The 16,903-nt window shown below is 43.8% G+C and overlaps 1 protein-coding gene across 1 annotated transcript in view; it reads left to right on the forward strand.

Annotated features, from left to right (window-relative positions):
* The window catches only part of hydin (HYDIN axonemal central pair apparatus protein), a 341,361-nt gene that overhangs the window by 73,939 nt on the left and 250,519 nt on the right, over nucleotides 1-16,903 (forward strand). Inside the window, exons 14-17 of the mRNA XM_055648745.1 lie at nucleotides 185-420; nucleotides 5,559-5,659; nucleotides 6,978-7,113; nucleotides 14,995-15,159. Of these exons, the coding sequence (XP_055504720.1) occupies nucleotides 185-420; nucleotides 5,559-5,659; nucleotides 6,978-7,113; nucleotides 14,995-15,159 (638 nt within the window). The remainder of the gene's footprint in view (nucleotides 1-184; nucleotides 421-5,558; nucleotides 5,660-6,977; nucleotides 7,114-14,994; nucleotides 15,160-16,903) is intronic.

The following is a 16,903-nucleotide window of genomic DNA, read 5'->3' on the forward strand; positions in this document are numbered from 1 at the left end:
AATAACATGGTCAGTATTGCAGTTTCTGTCTTGCAACAAATCCTGCAGAGATATGAGAAGCCTACCAGTTATTAAGAAACTTCTCAATGAATTATGTTTGGAGTAATTTATAGCTCAACTTGGTGCATGGTGTAATTGCATCTGCATACTTTTTAATAGATCTTTCTTTATCCCCAAATTTCAGGTTTTCCCAGCACTATATCATGTCGCCTTACCAACACTTCCATTGTACCAATGGTATTTAATTTGTGGGTCCCTGGTGATGGAACTGCTGATGTCGTTAGAGCAAATGTCACTCAGGCCTCAGAAGAGAGAAGAATAATTTCTTGGGCAAAGCTTGGGTATGGAGCAAAACCCAAAGAATTCAGTATAAATCCTAGCAGCGGTACTATCATGGCACAAGAGGAAATGGAGATTCAGGTAACAACATATCTTTTGTCATTTGTTTTCTGGTTGAAACTGTCCTGTCGAAATCCTTGGCACCTGACTGAACCACAGAAATTATCCCTGATCATATTTTTAAGTAAATACACTATCTCAGTCAAGTAAGGGTTCAGAGAACGGCACCTAATCCGAACTTTCCATCAGCCGGAATGCTGTCAGGTAAGATTGCAAATGTTGCACTGGTAGATTAATTAGATACAGATTGGTGCAGATCTTCGTTCATTTTAGTTCTTTGTTAGATCTTAATTAGAATTAATTAATTTGTACACATCTATACTACAGATCCAAATATGCTAGACCACGTTAGTTGCTGGACTGGAGAGTTTCAACCTGTACTTCCATTAGAGGTGGCCTTCTCTTTCATTTGTTTAGGTCTTTATTCATTAGGAATCATATATACATTCAGTCTTTGTTGGGAATGGAATATACGATGATTGGATGTGATTATTCACCACTTTCTAACTCCATTACTTCATCTTAGAGCCCTATAAACTAATGTGAAATTTCACTTGATATTGGCTATTGAATTTATGTTGAAGATAATAGAAATATTGAAACATAGAAAATAGGTGCAGGAGGAGGCCATTCGGCCCTTCGAGCCAGCACCGCCATTCATTGTGATCATGGCTGATCGTCCCCTATCAATAACCCATGCCTGCCTTCTCCCCATATCCCTTGACTCCACTAGCCCGTAGAGCTCTATCTAACTCTCTCTTAAATCCATCCAGTGACTTATGGGGCTTTTTCAAGGGGCGACTTGACGCAAGATGTGACCAGAGTGAAGTGGTCGTGGTCTAGCACGATATCATACGATATAACGGGGGGGTAGACAAAGAGTTCCCACGGTACTCGGCATTTCTGTTATTTGTGCGAGTGACTTGTCCGTCTCCCGAGCTTTCCCGTTAAATCTTGAATGAGCATTGTAAACTGTCAAGTGCAATTAAATCATCACGTGGCACAAATGATGTCATAATTTATTTTATGGCACTTAGAGACATGATTCCAACCTCAAACACAGAGGGTGTAAAAGCTGTCTGCGACTTTTTTACTTTGCAGCTGCAGGGCGCAGACAGACTTATAAGAGAAGTTTAAGTTAACTGCAAAAACAGCACTTTTACATCTATAGTATTGTATGTTTTTAAATCTTGGATAACATTAAATGGTTCTCCTGTTGATGAACTGATATATCGTTATATATACTCACATGAGCACCCGGGATACTCCGCAGCCTTCGTCTCCGCCAGGTTCCGTTTTCTCTCCCTGTTTCATTAATCCTCTCTGGATTTATCGTAGAGAATCTCGTTAAATTGGTACCATTCTACAAGATCCCCCTCTTGTTCCTGAAGAAGTTATATGGCCTTACCTTCTGCCATCTTCCCTTTACATAAGCGTCTGTAGAGGCTATTCCTACAACGGCTACCGGGGAGGCAATCTGAAATCTACCTTGCTCACCCTCTCCCTGCTCCAAGGAGCCCACAGGCAGTGTTATCTCTGGCATTTCCTGTTGCCTCTCCACCTGTCTCTCTTGCTGCGTCTCCTCCTCATTCTCCTGCATGGCAAAAACCTTTCTGACACGCTTTACCCCCTTTCTTTGAGCTTTTCAGGGAGCCATCTCTGCGTGTTCCTGTTAAAAAGATTCTCCAACAATGACAATGAAGTGGGACGTCCTCGATGGACACATGTTCCATTGGCGACATTGAGAACACCTTTTTTACTCACCTTCTGTCCCCTCTGTCCAGTTTCCGGGTTTACCGTTCGCAGGAGTTCCCACGGTAACCGCAAGAGTTACTACGGATATCGCACTGGCCACTACGTTCATAAAATGTTGCAATGCTCAACCACAAGTGTACAAGTCACTCTTGGAGAAATTCAAGCTTGTTTGAATTTTCTCCCGAGTACCCAAGTTACACGATTACCTGCCGTTAGCGCCACGGTGGTCCACGGTGGTCCACGAATGCCGTACTGTTATTGCACGAGGTTCCCACGATGTTAAACTCTGGTTATCTCTTGCGTCAAGTCGCCCCGTGAAAAAGGGTTTTTAGCCTCCACTGCCCTCTGTGGCAGGGTATTCCATAAATTCACAACTCTCTGGGTGAAAAAGGTTTTTCTCACCTCAGTCTTAAATGACCTCCCCTTTATTCTAAGTGTGGCCCCTGGTTCTGGACTCGCCCAACATTGGGACAATTTTTCCTGCATCTGGCTTGTCCAGTCCTTTTATAATTTTATATGTTTCTATAAGATTACCCCTCATCCTTCTAAACTCCAGTGAATACAAGCCTAGTCTTTTCAATCTTTCCTCATATGACAGTCCCGCCATCCCAGGGATCAATCTCATGAACCTACGCTGCACTGCCTCAATCACAAGGATGTCCTTCCTCAAATTAGGAGACCAAAACTGTACACAATACTCTAGATGTGGTCTCACCAAAGCCCCATACAACTGCAGAAGAACCTCTTTACTCCTATACTGAAATCCTCTTGTTATGAAGGCCAACATTCCATTAGCTTTCTTCACTGCCTGTAGGCCAACTTTCAGTGACCGGTGTACAAGGACGCCCAGGTCTCGCTGCACCTCCCCCTTACCTAACCTAACCCCATTGAGATAATAATCTGCCCCCTTGTTTTTGCTGCCAAAGTGGATAACCTCACATTTATCTATATTATACTGCATCTGCCACGCATCTGCCCACTCACTCAACCTGTCCAGGTCACCCTGCAACCTCCGAACATCCTCGTCACAGTTCACACTGCCACCCAACTTTGTGTCATCCGCAAACTTGCTAGTGGTATGTTAAACTATGGTAAACAGTTGCGGCCCCAACACCGAGCCTTGCGGCACTCTACTTGCCACTGCCTGCCATCTGAAAAGGACCCGTTCACTCCTACTCTTTGCTTCAGGTCTGCCAACCAATTTTCTATCCATGTCAACACCCTACCCCCAATACCATGTGCTCTAATTTTAGTCACCAGTCTCCCGTACGGGACCTTATCAAAGGCTTTCTGAAAGTCTAGATACATTGCATTCACTGGCACCCCTTCATCTATTTTACTTGTCACATCCTCATAAAATTCCACAAGATTAGTCAAGCATGAGATTTCCCTTTCATAAATCCATGTTGACTTGGACTAATCCTTTTACTGCTATCCAAATGCCCCATTATTACCTCTTTTATAATTGACTCCAGCATCTTTCCCACCACTGAAGTCAGGCTAACTGGTCGGTAATTCCCCGTTTTCTCTCTCGCTCCTTTCTTAAAAAGTGGGATAACATTAGCTATCCTCCAATCCACAGGAACTGATCCTGAATTTATTGAACATTGGAAAATGATCACCAATGCGTCCATCATTTCTAGAGCTACCTCCCTGAGGACCCTGGGAAGCAGACCATCAGGCCCAGGGGATTTATCATCCTTCAGTCCCATTAGCCTACCCAATACTATTTCTCGCCTAATGAAAATTTCTTTCAGTTCCTCTACCCCCATTAGATCCTCTGTCCTCCAGTACATCTGGGAGATTGTTTGTGTCTTCCTTAGTGAAGACAGATCCGAATTACCAATTCAACTCTTCTGCCATTTCCTTGGTGCCTATAATAATTTCACCCGTGTCTGCCTCCAACGGACCTGTTTGGTGTTGACATTTTGGGTCAACACCCTGTGTCGGGACTGAAAGTGGAGAGAGACGATCGTCAGTATACTGCCGTACCGATGTCTAACCACACAACAATCACGACCAAGCCTGGTCTGCTCTCTTACACTCCCTCTGATCATGTCACTACCATGATCCAAACCACTTAAACTCAAACTGTAAATAGCAAAGGACACCTTATATTCTAGGCCTCTGCCTACAGCCTGTCTGTCATTTCTATCTTTTTTTTATTTTCAGTTAGTCCAATGTTTGTTTTGGGGGGGGAACTTTAACTTTTCTATGTGGGGGAGGGGGGCAGGGTAAGGGGGAAACCGTTTCCCAGTCTCTTCCTGGCGGGGACGCGACTATTTCTCCGAGTCGCGTCCTCGTCCCCCACCTCGCGGCCTACCAGCTGGATCGGAGCGGCCTTTCCTGCCAGGAACCGGACCAGTGCTGCTACAGCGGCGGCGCAGCGCTGGAGTCACCGCGGAGCGGGCGATGCCTACCTGGGTCGCCGTTTGGAGCTCCGGAGTGTTGGGCCGCTGCTCCAACATCGTGGAGCTCTGGTGCGGAAAGCTTCCAACACGGGCGGCGCTGAACAACATCGTGGAGTCCTGGGGCGCCTTGCAGAGGGCCTATAGCGGCAGTCTCCACCCGGACTTTGGAAGCCGCCGACTCCGGTAGGAGGGGGACGACTCTGTGTCCACGCCGCTGAGGACGTCCCGCAGCCCCGACGTCGGACTTGTATCACCCCGGCGAGCGGTCCTGGACATCGGGCCGCCCGTAGCTGCACGGGGAGGCCCTGGAGGGCACGGGGAGGCCCTGACCACGGGGAACAGTGGAGGAAGAGACTGACTTTGTTGCCTTCCCACACAGTGGGAAACTTTGATTCTGCTGTGTGGGGATGTTTTATGTTAAATTCTATAGCGTGTTATGTTCTTTATTTTTATTGTATGGCTGTATGGGAATTTCATTTCACTGTGCCATCTGGCACATGTGGCAATTAAATGTATCTTGAATCTTGAATATTCAACAAACATACAAGAGCTATTTCGTCACCCTGGAGAACTTGGGCTTTGAGTTCACTGCTGAGATACTTAATCGATGCATGCAATTTTTATTCCAACAGCTCCCATTCAGATATTAGACATAAATCTTCTTTTTCAAGAAATTTGTACTGTGAACCAGAAGATAAAAGCACTGCAACAAACCTGCCACCTGTATGTTTTTTGTTACGCATGCGAACACACACACACACACACACACACACACACACACACACACACACACACACACACACACACACACACACACACACACACACACACACACACACACACACACACACACACACACACACACACACACACACACACACACTGTAATTTACAGCAAAGTTTTTCCGTGGACAAACCAGGACTGTGACATTATGCCAAACTCTGTGGTTAGACAGGGATTTCTTATCCTGAAACTTGCATTTTTCCTTCCAGGTGACATTGTGCTCCAACACTGTAAAGAAATACGAGTCGGCCTTGGTTGTGGACGTGCAAAATGTTGGTGAGGAGGTATCAGCAACCCCCATCTTGGCACGGTAACTTCCCTTTTCATTGATCCTGCGAATATGGGTGTTGGGGTCAGAAGATGTGAACCCACTTTGCTGAGTAGTGTAATGACTTGGTTCGCAGATACCCAGCCATTGTTTTTTTTGCAGAACACTGCATTTCAAGTATTGTAGTTGTTGTATTCAAGTTTGTAAATGAACTGGGAAATTGCAGAATCATCAGCATTATCTGAAATTTAAGCTGGATGGTCCACAATGTCACATCTCCACTCAGACAGCTGCCTACAAATCTCTCTCAATGTACCTATGAAAAATTGCAAGAAAGGAATGTTCTTTGCACCTTTCACAGTGGATTGAGTCCAAAATATAATTATCTCACCATAATTATCTTATGTCTTTAGACCAAGTCTTTGAATAGTGAAGGGAGGGGAAGATTGGGTGGTAGAGGATTGAATGTTAGGCAAGGGTTGGGAGGTGGGGAATTTTGGGGGAGAGGGAAGGCAGTGTGATAATTTTGCGGAATGTATGCAGGTGGAAATTTTGGAGGTGGTGATGATATATATTTTTTAAAAGGAGTGGGGTAGGTATTCATGTAAGTCTGGGGACGTGGTGGATTATTAGGGTGTTGAATGGGATTTTGGAGGAGGATAAGGTGATGGTGGAGATTTGGAGGAAGGAGATTGGTGTGGATTTTAGAGGAGGGGGGGATGATAGCGATTTTGGGAGAGCGTATCGTGGTGGTCATTTTGGGAGAGGGTGAGGGATGGTGGGGGGTTGGGAGAGGGTTAGGATTTTGGCAGAGGTTTGGGTTGGTGAGGATTTTGATAGAGAGTTGGGAAGTGGTGGTGATTTTGGAAGAGGGTAGGGATGGTGGCGATATTGGGGAAAAGTGAGTCTTTGAGGAAGGATTTTGGAGCGAAAGCACGAATATAGATTGAAGTCACTATCATTTTTTAGATCATCTCTTTTGTATGTAATTTAGTAGACGATTTTGGATAAAAACTGCATGATTTGAAGCTGACGCCTACCACATGCTTAACAAGGATGGAAGAATGCAACTGATTACAGAAACATTATTGTGGACTGTGTGCCAAATGTTTTGTTGCATTTATAGTATTAGTGTATTTTCTCAAAGCCAAACAAATAAATAACTGATGGATTTTAAATCATCCAAAGCTGACTAACGGTATTGCTCGGCTCAGGAAAATGTTTTGTAAAGAATTGTGGGAAGGAATTTTCAGGCCTCTATGCCACAAATTATTGGTGATCCTTTTTGTTCACCATTGATTCAAACTAGCAGAATAAATGGCTGATATCTTACCGATTTTTTCCTACCTTTGTTTCACAGGTGTGTCGTTCCTATTGTGGAGGTAATTAACCCACATATTGATGTTGGACGCTGCTTTATCAACTATCCCTACCAATGCATGATAAAGCTTCAAAATACCAATGACCTCCCAGCTTGTTATGGCATAACTCCACAGGTGAGTTTGAACACGAATACATTGCAGCTGGGCTGATATCAGAGTGGTTATTGCATAAATCGAATGCAGGTCCTCGCTAGGTTTCAAATACCCAATTTATGGAAACTCGGTACACATGAATGGGAGATCGGCAGGACGGATGGTAGGGATAAATTCACTGGCTGCTGCAAGGCATCTTTTGCTGAGTGAGAGAAGGCATCTCAATATGCTTTCTATCCCCTCAACCCCCACCCTCACCTAGCCTCCACAATTGGGAGCTGGGTTGAGCTGAGCAGAGCTGGGAGTGCTGGACAGACTGACTAGCTCATTCACTGATCAGAGGGGGGAGGGAGGATAGTTAGCGGTTACCTAAAATTGTAGAATTCACTATTCATACTCCTGGGTTGTAAGCTACTGCTGGAGCGACAGGTAAGACTGAGGTTCATGTGCATCAGCTCTAACCTCATGTATTGCATCTGGTGTTCCCAATGTGGTCTCCTGTACACTGTTGAGACAAAATATAGACTCGGCAACCATTTCGATGAAAAGTTGCACTCGATTTGCCCACTGGATCTTCGGAGCCTCGGAGGCTCGCCCACGGGCCCAGTGGACGACATTGTCGGGAGGTGGTGACCTGTTTTTCTGGAGCTCCCGCAACAACAGCTTTGTCCGCTGGACTGGAGGGCGGCAGCTTCGGCAGCTTCGACTGCCCCGGGTCACGGAGTTTGAACCGGCCCATTCACGGAGCTCGGATTCAGCCGTGGGACTTGCTTACCATCACCCGGCGGGGTCACAACATCGGAGGCCTGGATTGCCTCAGCGCAGAGGGAGAACAAGGAGGGAAGAGCCAAGGACTTTAAGACTTTTGCCTTCCATCATAGTGAGGAGGTGCCTGGTGGACTTACTGTGGTGGATGTTAAATCTGTGTTTATTGTGTGTTTTGTCATTTTATTCTATGTGATGACTGCAAAGCACGAAATTTCATTCAGACTGAAATGTCTGAATGACAATAAAGGATACTTGATACTTGACCTCCTGGTTGTGAACCATTTTAACTCTCCTTCCCATTTCCATACTGATTTTTCTGTCCTGGACATCTTCCATTGCCAGAGCGAGGTCCCACGTAAACTGGAGGAAAAGCACCTTATACCTTGGGTAGTTCACAACCCAACGTTATGAACATTGAATTCACCAATTTTAGGTAACCTCTAACTAACTCCCATGCTTCTCCCCCCCTTCTGGTTGCACCTGGCCTCTGACCTATTTCTCCTTTCTCACTGCCCCCTGCCTACCTCCTGCTTGTTTCTTCCCTTTGTCTTCACAATTCATACTCTGCAATCCTGCCTCATATCTTCTGCTTTTATCTCTGGCCTTTGTTCCAACCATCTGCTTATCAAAAACCCTCTTTGCCTCTATCCACCTATTACCTGACATGTTTTCTCCTGCCTCTCCATTCTTCCAGCTTTCTCCCCCCCAATCCCCCCCAATCTTTCTGAAGAAGGGACCCGGCCCGAACTGTCACCTACCATGGTTTCCAGAGATGCTACCTGCCCTGCTGAGTTACTCTCACACTTTGTGTTTCCTTTGTTGTCTTTTATATCTATGTATGCGTTCTGCTCTCTGTACTACTAGGCTAAAATCACTCCTCACTTATGCTCTTACATAGTTCATTATTATTCTACTTCACACCCGCCTCTGTCGTTTTATATTTCAAGCACCTGGTACACTGAAATATTTAATTCTAACCTTGGTCACTATGCAATCAGGGTTCAGTAATTGCTATCAGTTAAATGCATTACATTTCGATTTATGTCATTAGTTTGTCTATTTTGCAATGAATACTTCAATATATCAGATACAGTGTCTTTAGTATTAACAATTTTCTTTGAATTGACTTTGTTTCCTGATGCACTATGACTGCTGAATCCCATTTCGCTTTCTGTCTCACTCTGCTTATCACCCCAAACAGCTACTTTGCTCTGTTGTCTTGCCCTTTCACTTTGAATCTTTAACTCTTCCTTTCACTTGAACACTGCCATGACTTTATTCAGTAGCGGACTGGGTCTAAAAATATTGGTTGCCAGGAGACAAAGGGAGCCCACTTCATCAGGGGCCCACTTGATATAGGGGGCCCACTTCATCAGGGGCCCACTTGATATAGGGGGCCCACTTCAGTAGGGGCCCACTTGCCATCCGGCAAGCTGACACCCTGGCCAGTCCGCCACTGACTATATTATATTAAGTGCTTATTTGCTCGGATGTTTATCCCTGACAGTTTTGGTTGAGAGAGTGCCAGCGGAATATTATTCCCACCACTGCAATGGCACCCTCACTCCTATCACTCTAAACCATGCATTTATCTGTCTTATTGCCTGGCTTGGTTTAATAATCCTGGGAGTAAATGGAGTAAAAGAGTGGATGAAGGATCAGGGAAGATGCATTCCAAAGACTGTACTGGATTTTACAAAATCAGGTGTCATTATGAGTTGTGAGGATACCTGGATGTTTGCTGGGCAGGTTAATGGGAGATGATGTAGTAGATGCAAACTGTGCTCATCCACTTTGGCAGATAAAGCAGAAGTGCCATATAAATGGTGAGAGACTGGAAAATGTTGGTGTTCAGGGGATCCTAGCACGTGCAAACAAACAAACGCACAAACATGTGCACACAGACATGCACACGCAGCAACACATGCACACACAGCAACATTTGCACACAGAGCAACACTTGCATACATAATGCATATGCATACATACAAACCTGCACACCCACGCAAACCTGCATACACACATACCTGCACACACATACAAACCTGTACACACATACAAACCTGTACACACGTACAAACCTGCAAACACAAAACCTGCGCGCGCACACACACACACACACACACACACACACACACACACACACACACACACACACACACACACACACACACACACACACACACACACACACACACACACAGAGACTCATACAAGTGCATGCACATTCATGGAGTATACAGTAAGTGGAAAACCCGCTACAGCATCTTCCACCATTCATTAACCACTGTCCTATCACAGGAGGCAATTGTTCCTGTTCCACTGTGCAGAAGTAGCAGTGGGTCTCACGTCTGAATGCTGATGACAATCTCAACCATTTTGTCTGTAGTGAAATATGTGTCACGGTGGCACAAAGTTAACCTCATCGATGGGTATGTAGCAGATTATTCCTCAAACCTAAATGATAGAAATGAAAAAATAAAGTCTGTACATTCACATTTTAAAAGGTTCATTGCCTTAAGATGGAAGTCAGTTTGGATGGTTAATAGACCCAAAGGAACAACAGATAATGCTTCATCATTAACAACTGTATTAAAGATGATTCTCATTCATGCTGATCTAATGGAACCTTTAAAATATTTTGATTGATGAGTAAACACTCAGAAATCCATACAAGTAAAGAAATTGGTAAATTTGTAATTGCATTGATGAAACTGTTATTGTTTCACTTGAAGCAGTGTCATAACAGACACCTCTGGACAAATAGCAGGGTAGCCTTGCTATTTGTCCAGCTCCCGCCCATCCATAGGTATCTGTTATCTGAAGATCATTGATCTAGACTACAAGTTTCAACCCACGGTGGCAATTTGGCAATTCAAGTAATTTCAAGTAATTAGATAAAATTCTTGAATTTAAAAAATACTTTTTTCACTTACGATAACTGTGAAACACTAGATTATTGTAAAAACCCATCTGAGTTAATAATTCTCTTCAGAGAAGAAAGTCTGCAATTATTATTATCAGTTCTGGCCCTTATGTGACTCCAGAAGCACGCTTGAGCTGACTCTTAAATGCTTCCTCAATTAAGGGGCAGTTAGAGATTTGTGATTAACACCACATCCTGGGAATGAATAACAAATAAAAGGCAGTATGGACCTTGACTCTGTGCTGGTTAAGCTATGCTCCTGTATGAGTTGCTATTACAATGATGGATCTATACAATACATTGTAATGATCGATCTATGCAAAGCAGGCGGCAAAAACCCAAACCAGCCCATTATAGATAATGTAATGAAAAGTGCATGTGCAATACATTTGGAGGACAAGAGCATTCTGTCTACATTACAGGAATGATAAAGACTCAATGTGGAGACCTACTGAAACACATTGCTTGGTGCATGTTTGCTGATTGGTGTGAACCTCCACTATGCAATGCTTCATCAGGCATTGTTGTAATTGAAAATATGAAATGTACCGGCTACATATAGGTGAACAGAGATTTCTTAACAGTGAAGCATCTGAGGCTGAGTGGAGACATGAAAGAAGTATATAAAATTATGAGATGAATAGGCAGTGTTTTTTATGCAGACAAAAAGATACTGGCACACACCTTTAATAAACATACTGGTGGTTGGAAAATAAATTAATGATGTTTAACTTTTTAAACATGCCAATACGTTGTACTGATGGATACCATCACCAAAATCATTAGGTATATAGGTAGAATAAGTTGTCTTATTCTACCTATAAGCTGTCTTATCAAAATATGCATTTGATAAGGTCCCACCTAGGAGATTAGTGGGCAAAATTAGGGCACATGGTATTGAGGGTAGAGTGCTGACATGGATAGAGTTGGCAGACAGGAAAGTGGTTAGAAACATAGAAACATGAAATTAGGTGCAGGAGTAGGCCATTCGTTGGCCTGCACCGCCATTCAGGATGAATGGCTGATCATCCAACTCAGTATCCCGTACAGCCTTCTCTCCATAGATCCCCTTAACAAGGGCCACATCTATCCCTCTTAAATATAGGAAGTGGCCTCAACTACCCTCTGTGGTTGGCAGACAGGAAACAAAGAGAAGGGATTAACGGGTGCCTTTCAGAATGGCAGGTAGTGACTAGTGGGGTACCGCAAGGCTCGGTGCTGGGACCACAGCTATTTACAATATACATCAATGATTTGGATGAAGGGATTCAAAGTAACATTAACAAATTTGCAGATGACACAAAGCTGGGTGGAAATGTGAACTGTGAGGATGATGCTATGAGAATGCAGGGTGACTAGGACAGGTTGGGGGAGTGGGCAGATGCATGGCAGATTAAGTTTAATGCAGATAAATGTGAGGTTAGCCACTTTGGTACCAAAAACAGGAAGGCAGATTACTATCTAAATGGCGTCAAGTTGGGAAAAGGGGATCTGGGGGGTCCTTGTACATCAGTCTATGAAAGTAAGCATGCAGGTACAGCAGGCTGTGAAGAAAGCAAATGGCATGTTGTCCTTTATTAGAGGAATCAAATATAGGAGCAAAGAGGTCCTTCTGCAGTTATACAGAGCCCTAGTGAGACCACACCTGGAGTATTGTGTGCAGTTTTGGTCCCCTAATTTGAGGAAGAACATTCTTGCTATTGAGGGGGTGCAGCGTAGGTTTACAAGGTTAATTCCCGGGATGGCGGGACTGTCATATGCTGAGAGAATGGAGCAGCTGGGCTTGTACACTCTGGAGTTTAGAAGGTTGAGAGGGGATCTCATTGAAACATATAAGATTGTTAAGCGCTTGGACACGTTAGAGGCAGGAAACATGTTCCTGATGTTGGGGGAGTCCAGAACCAGGGTCCAGAGTTTAAGAATAAGGAGTAAGCCATTTAGAACGGAGATGAGGAAACACTTTTTCTCACAGAGAGTTGTGAGTCTGCGGGATTCTCTGCCTCAGAGGGCGGTGGAGGCAGGTTCTCTGAATGCTTTCAAGAGAGAGCTAGATAGGGCTCTTAAAAATAGCCGAGTCAGGGGATATGGGGAGAAGGCAGGAACTGGGTAATGATTGGGGATGATCAGCCATGATCACATTGAATGGCGGTGCTGGCTCGAAGGGCCAAATAGCCTACTACTGCACCTATTGTCAAGGGCATGGATAATGTATATAATTAGAGTCTTTCATTCAGGGTTGAAATGTCAAATACCAAAGGGCATAGGTTCAAAGTGAGAGGGGAAAGGTTTTGTGAGGCTAGATGTTTTTATACAGAGAGTAGTAGGTGCCTGGAATGGGCTGCCAGGGAGGTATATAGACTGTGTGTAGGAAAAGGGATTAGTTAGATTGGCATCATTTCAGGGAGAGACATGGTGGGTCTTTGCTTTACTGTTCTATGTTCTGTATTTCATGAGTCTGCTGTCGTTTACCTCATCTGCTTGGTTTTTGATGATGGTGGTACAAAATATGTACAGTAGTAATACCACCCTTTGTCATGTGTAGGAAGTAACTGCAGATGCTGGTTTAAACCGGAGATTGACACAAAAAGTTGGAGTAACTCGACGGGTCAGCATCTCTGGAGAAAAGGAATAGGTAACGTTTCGAGTTGAGACCCTTCATCAGACTGAGATTTAGGGGAAAAGGAAATGAGAGATATAGACTGTAATATTGAGAGATATAGAACCAATGAATGAAAGATGCAAAAAGGGAAAGATGATAAAAGAAACAGGCCATTGTTAGGTATGGGCTAGATGAAAACGAGTCGCAGACAACGAGACTCAACAATACGACTTTGAAGCTAGTACGACTTGGGTGGGGGAGGGATGGAGAGAGGGGGGGATGCAAGGGTTACTTGAAGTTAGAGAAATCCATTTTCACACTGCTAGGTTGTAGCAGCTCAAACGAAATGTGAGGTGCTGTTCCTCCAATATGCGTAAATTGTGCAAATCACTCTGCGATTGCAGGAAATGTAACACTTATCTGTACGCTCTCTCACTTCCATTCAGGAAGCCCAGCAGCTCTATCAGGTGAGACAGAGATTCACATGCACCTTTTCAAACCTCGTCATTATATTTGGTGCTCCGATGTAACCTCTACATCAGTGAAACCAAGCGTAGATTATGCGACCATTTGCTAAACACGTGCTCTGACCTACCATATTTCCTGGTTGTTTGAAGGAGGGTCCCAACTCAAAACATCGTTTGTTCATTCCCTCCTCAGATGTTACCTGACTCGCTGAGTCCCTCCGCCACTTTGTGTTTTGCTCAACATTCCAGCATCTGCCTTTTCTTTTGTTTTTATATAAGGTGATTGTTAGGAGGAGATCTTGAGGTGATTTTTTTCTTCCAGAGATTGTTTATAATCTGGATAATAATTGCCAGTAAATGGGACCTGGCAGTCTGTTTTTGTGCCGCAGAACTCTATGAGAATGTACAAGACAAAGCCTGTTGTGTGGGAACATATGAATGTCAAATATATGAAAGTGATCCATTCCACCAACGTTCATGATGATGATGATACTTTATGATACTTTAATGTTAGGTGCAGTGAAATTCTTTATTTATGCATGCAAAATACACAAAAGAGTCACCACAAAGGCGTCGACAAAGTTACCACAGGTTCACATCCCTTCTTCATCCCCCCCATGTCGGGTCCCCATTAGTTCTCGGTGATTTGGCACATCCACCGTGGCCCGACCTAGAGATTCCGACCTGGGCCCGACCCCATCCACTGCTCAACCCTGTCCTCGGCCTGACCTTGAGGCTCCAAGCCAAACTTGTCCTCAGCCCGGCCCAAACCGACATTGGGGCTGTAACCCATTACCTCATCCGCGGGGATCTAGGAGCCCAACTCAATCTTGGGGGCTCCGACCTGACCACCTCACCTCGATCACTCGCTTCACTCCAGCATGTCTGCAGGCACGACGCCTATGTCTTCCAAGCCGGGCCTGCACATCAGGAGTGTCCCTGCCTGTGTCCATATTCGAATGTTTATACTCCTTCTCTGCTGAGCAACTGTTCACAAAAAGTGATTGAGTTTAGTCTGAGAGTATTACTTTGTTTTATCATGCAAGTATTTTTAATGATTGTTTTTACATCCTACTTCAGTGATCCAGTACGTGGAAACTCGATTTGGATATTTGACTTGTTTTTGTGTTTTCTTTCCACAGGAGTTGGATGATGAGCAGGGTGTGAGTTATTCCAGTCTCAAGCCTTGTGGAATTATTGACCCTTGCTCAATTGTGGAGGTTCCGTTATTAGTGGAGGTACAGAGCCTTGCAGAAAAGAACATAGAACTGTCTATTGCAATATTCGGCAAAAGTCAATTCCCTCTTGTGAGTTTTTTCTGCTAACAATATAATCTTAAGTAGAAAGATTTCAAATGGAGATGTGGTCTGTGATTCAGTGCCTGATCTTTGTCCAACATCTGTAGGCAGATGTATCAATATGATCCAATACTTGCCAATGTAGTGCCATAGACCATATGGTGATGCACATGGTATTGCTAAAGTATTTCCAAGAATTGTATTTGGTAAATACAACACTTCAAAATTATCAGAAATAAAATCCATTAACCATTTCTCGGCCTGCTTGACCAGCTGATCAATATCCCATTGTAATTCTTGACAACCATCTTCACAAATTACATTAACACCTATTTTTGTGTCATCTGCAAACTTACTAATCATGCCTTGTACATTCTCAGCCAAATTGTTCATATTGATGACAAACATCAATGGGCCCTGCACTGATATTTGAGGCCCATTACCAGTTACAAACCTCTAGTCTGAAAATTAGCGATCCCTGTTTCCTACCATTTCCTAAACATTTTCACCGGCTTTGCTGAAGTCCACATAGACAACATCTATGGCTTTTGCACTTGTCAAATTTCTTGGTTACCTCTTCAAAAAACTCAATCATATTCGCGTACAAAACAATGCTGACTATCCCAAGTTAAACCTTGTCTATCCAAATACATATAGTGTGAAGCAGGGTACCAACCTGAAAGATCACCTATCCATTTTCTCCAGATTTGCTGTCTGACCCGCTGAGTTACTCCTGCAATTTTAATCTATCTTTGATATAAAGCAGCATCTTTTTTATTTAGGTTTGGGCTTAGATTTATAATTGGTATTTGTAGTGAGTTTCTGGAAGGACCATTCAGAAGCCTGATAAAAGAGAGTAAGAGCTATTCCTGCGTCTGGCGGCATGCATTTTCAAGCTTCTGTATCTTCTGCCCGATGGGAGCGAGGAGAAGAAGGAATGACCTGGATGGGACAGGTCCTTGATGATCTTGTCTGCTTTACTGAGAGCATGAAATGTAGATGGGGTCAATAATGGGGAATTTGTTCTGTGTGATGGACTGGGCTCTCTGCAATTTATTGTGGTCTTAAGTTCCCAAATGAAGACCTGTTGAGGTGAAGGATAGCTAGATACGAGTTTGTGGGTGAAAAGGAATAGAAAACCATGCTCTTAAATAAGATGAAGGAAAATGAGGGGAGACTCAGAGAATTATAGTACTATTATGCCACAGAAAGTCATAAGCCCATTTTCCTGATTGGATTTTTATCTGAGAAATCCAGTTAGTCCTATTCCCCCTCTTTTTTTACCCTGAGTGTGTTATGTGGATGCATTAGAATGTAGAATATAGAACAGTACAGTAGAGGGACTGGCCCTTAAGCCTACCATGTGTTTGAAACTTAACTAATCCCAACTCCCTAGAGATCTTGTATATCTCTCCATTCCCTGCCTGTTCAAATGCCAGTCTAAATGCCTCTTAAATGTTGCTATTGGATCTGCTTCCACTACTACCTCCCCTGTTAGTGTGTTCGAGGCATCTACCACTCTCTGTGCAAAAATAAACCTGCCTTACAAATCTCTGTTCAACTCTCCCTGTTTCACCATAAACCTATGTCCACTATTGTTCGACATATCACCTTGGAAAAAATACAATATCAACCCTCTGACTAATCTCTCCTTCTAGCCAATACACTCCAATCCAGGCAATACCCTGGTGAATCTCTTTCACACGCTCACCAGAGCATCAACATCCTTCCTGCAATGTGGCAACCAGAACTG

This window comes from Leucoraja erinacea, chromosome 17 (genome assembly GCF_028641065.1).
Source record: "Leucoraja erinacea ecotype New England chromosome 17, Leri_hhj_1, whole genome shotgun sequence".
NCBI classification, from domain to species: Eukaryota; Metazoa; Chordata; class Chondrichthyes; order Rajiformes; family Rajidae; genus Leucoraja; species Leucoraja erinaceus.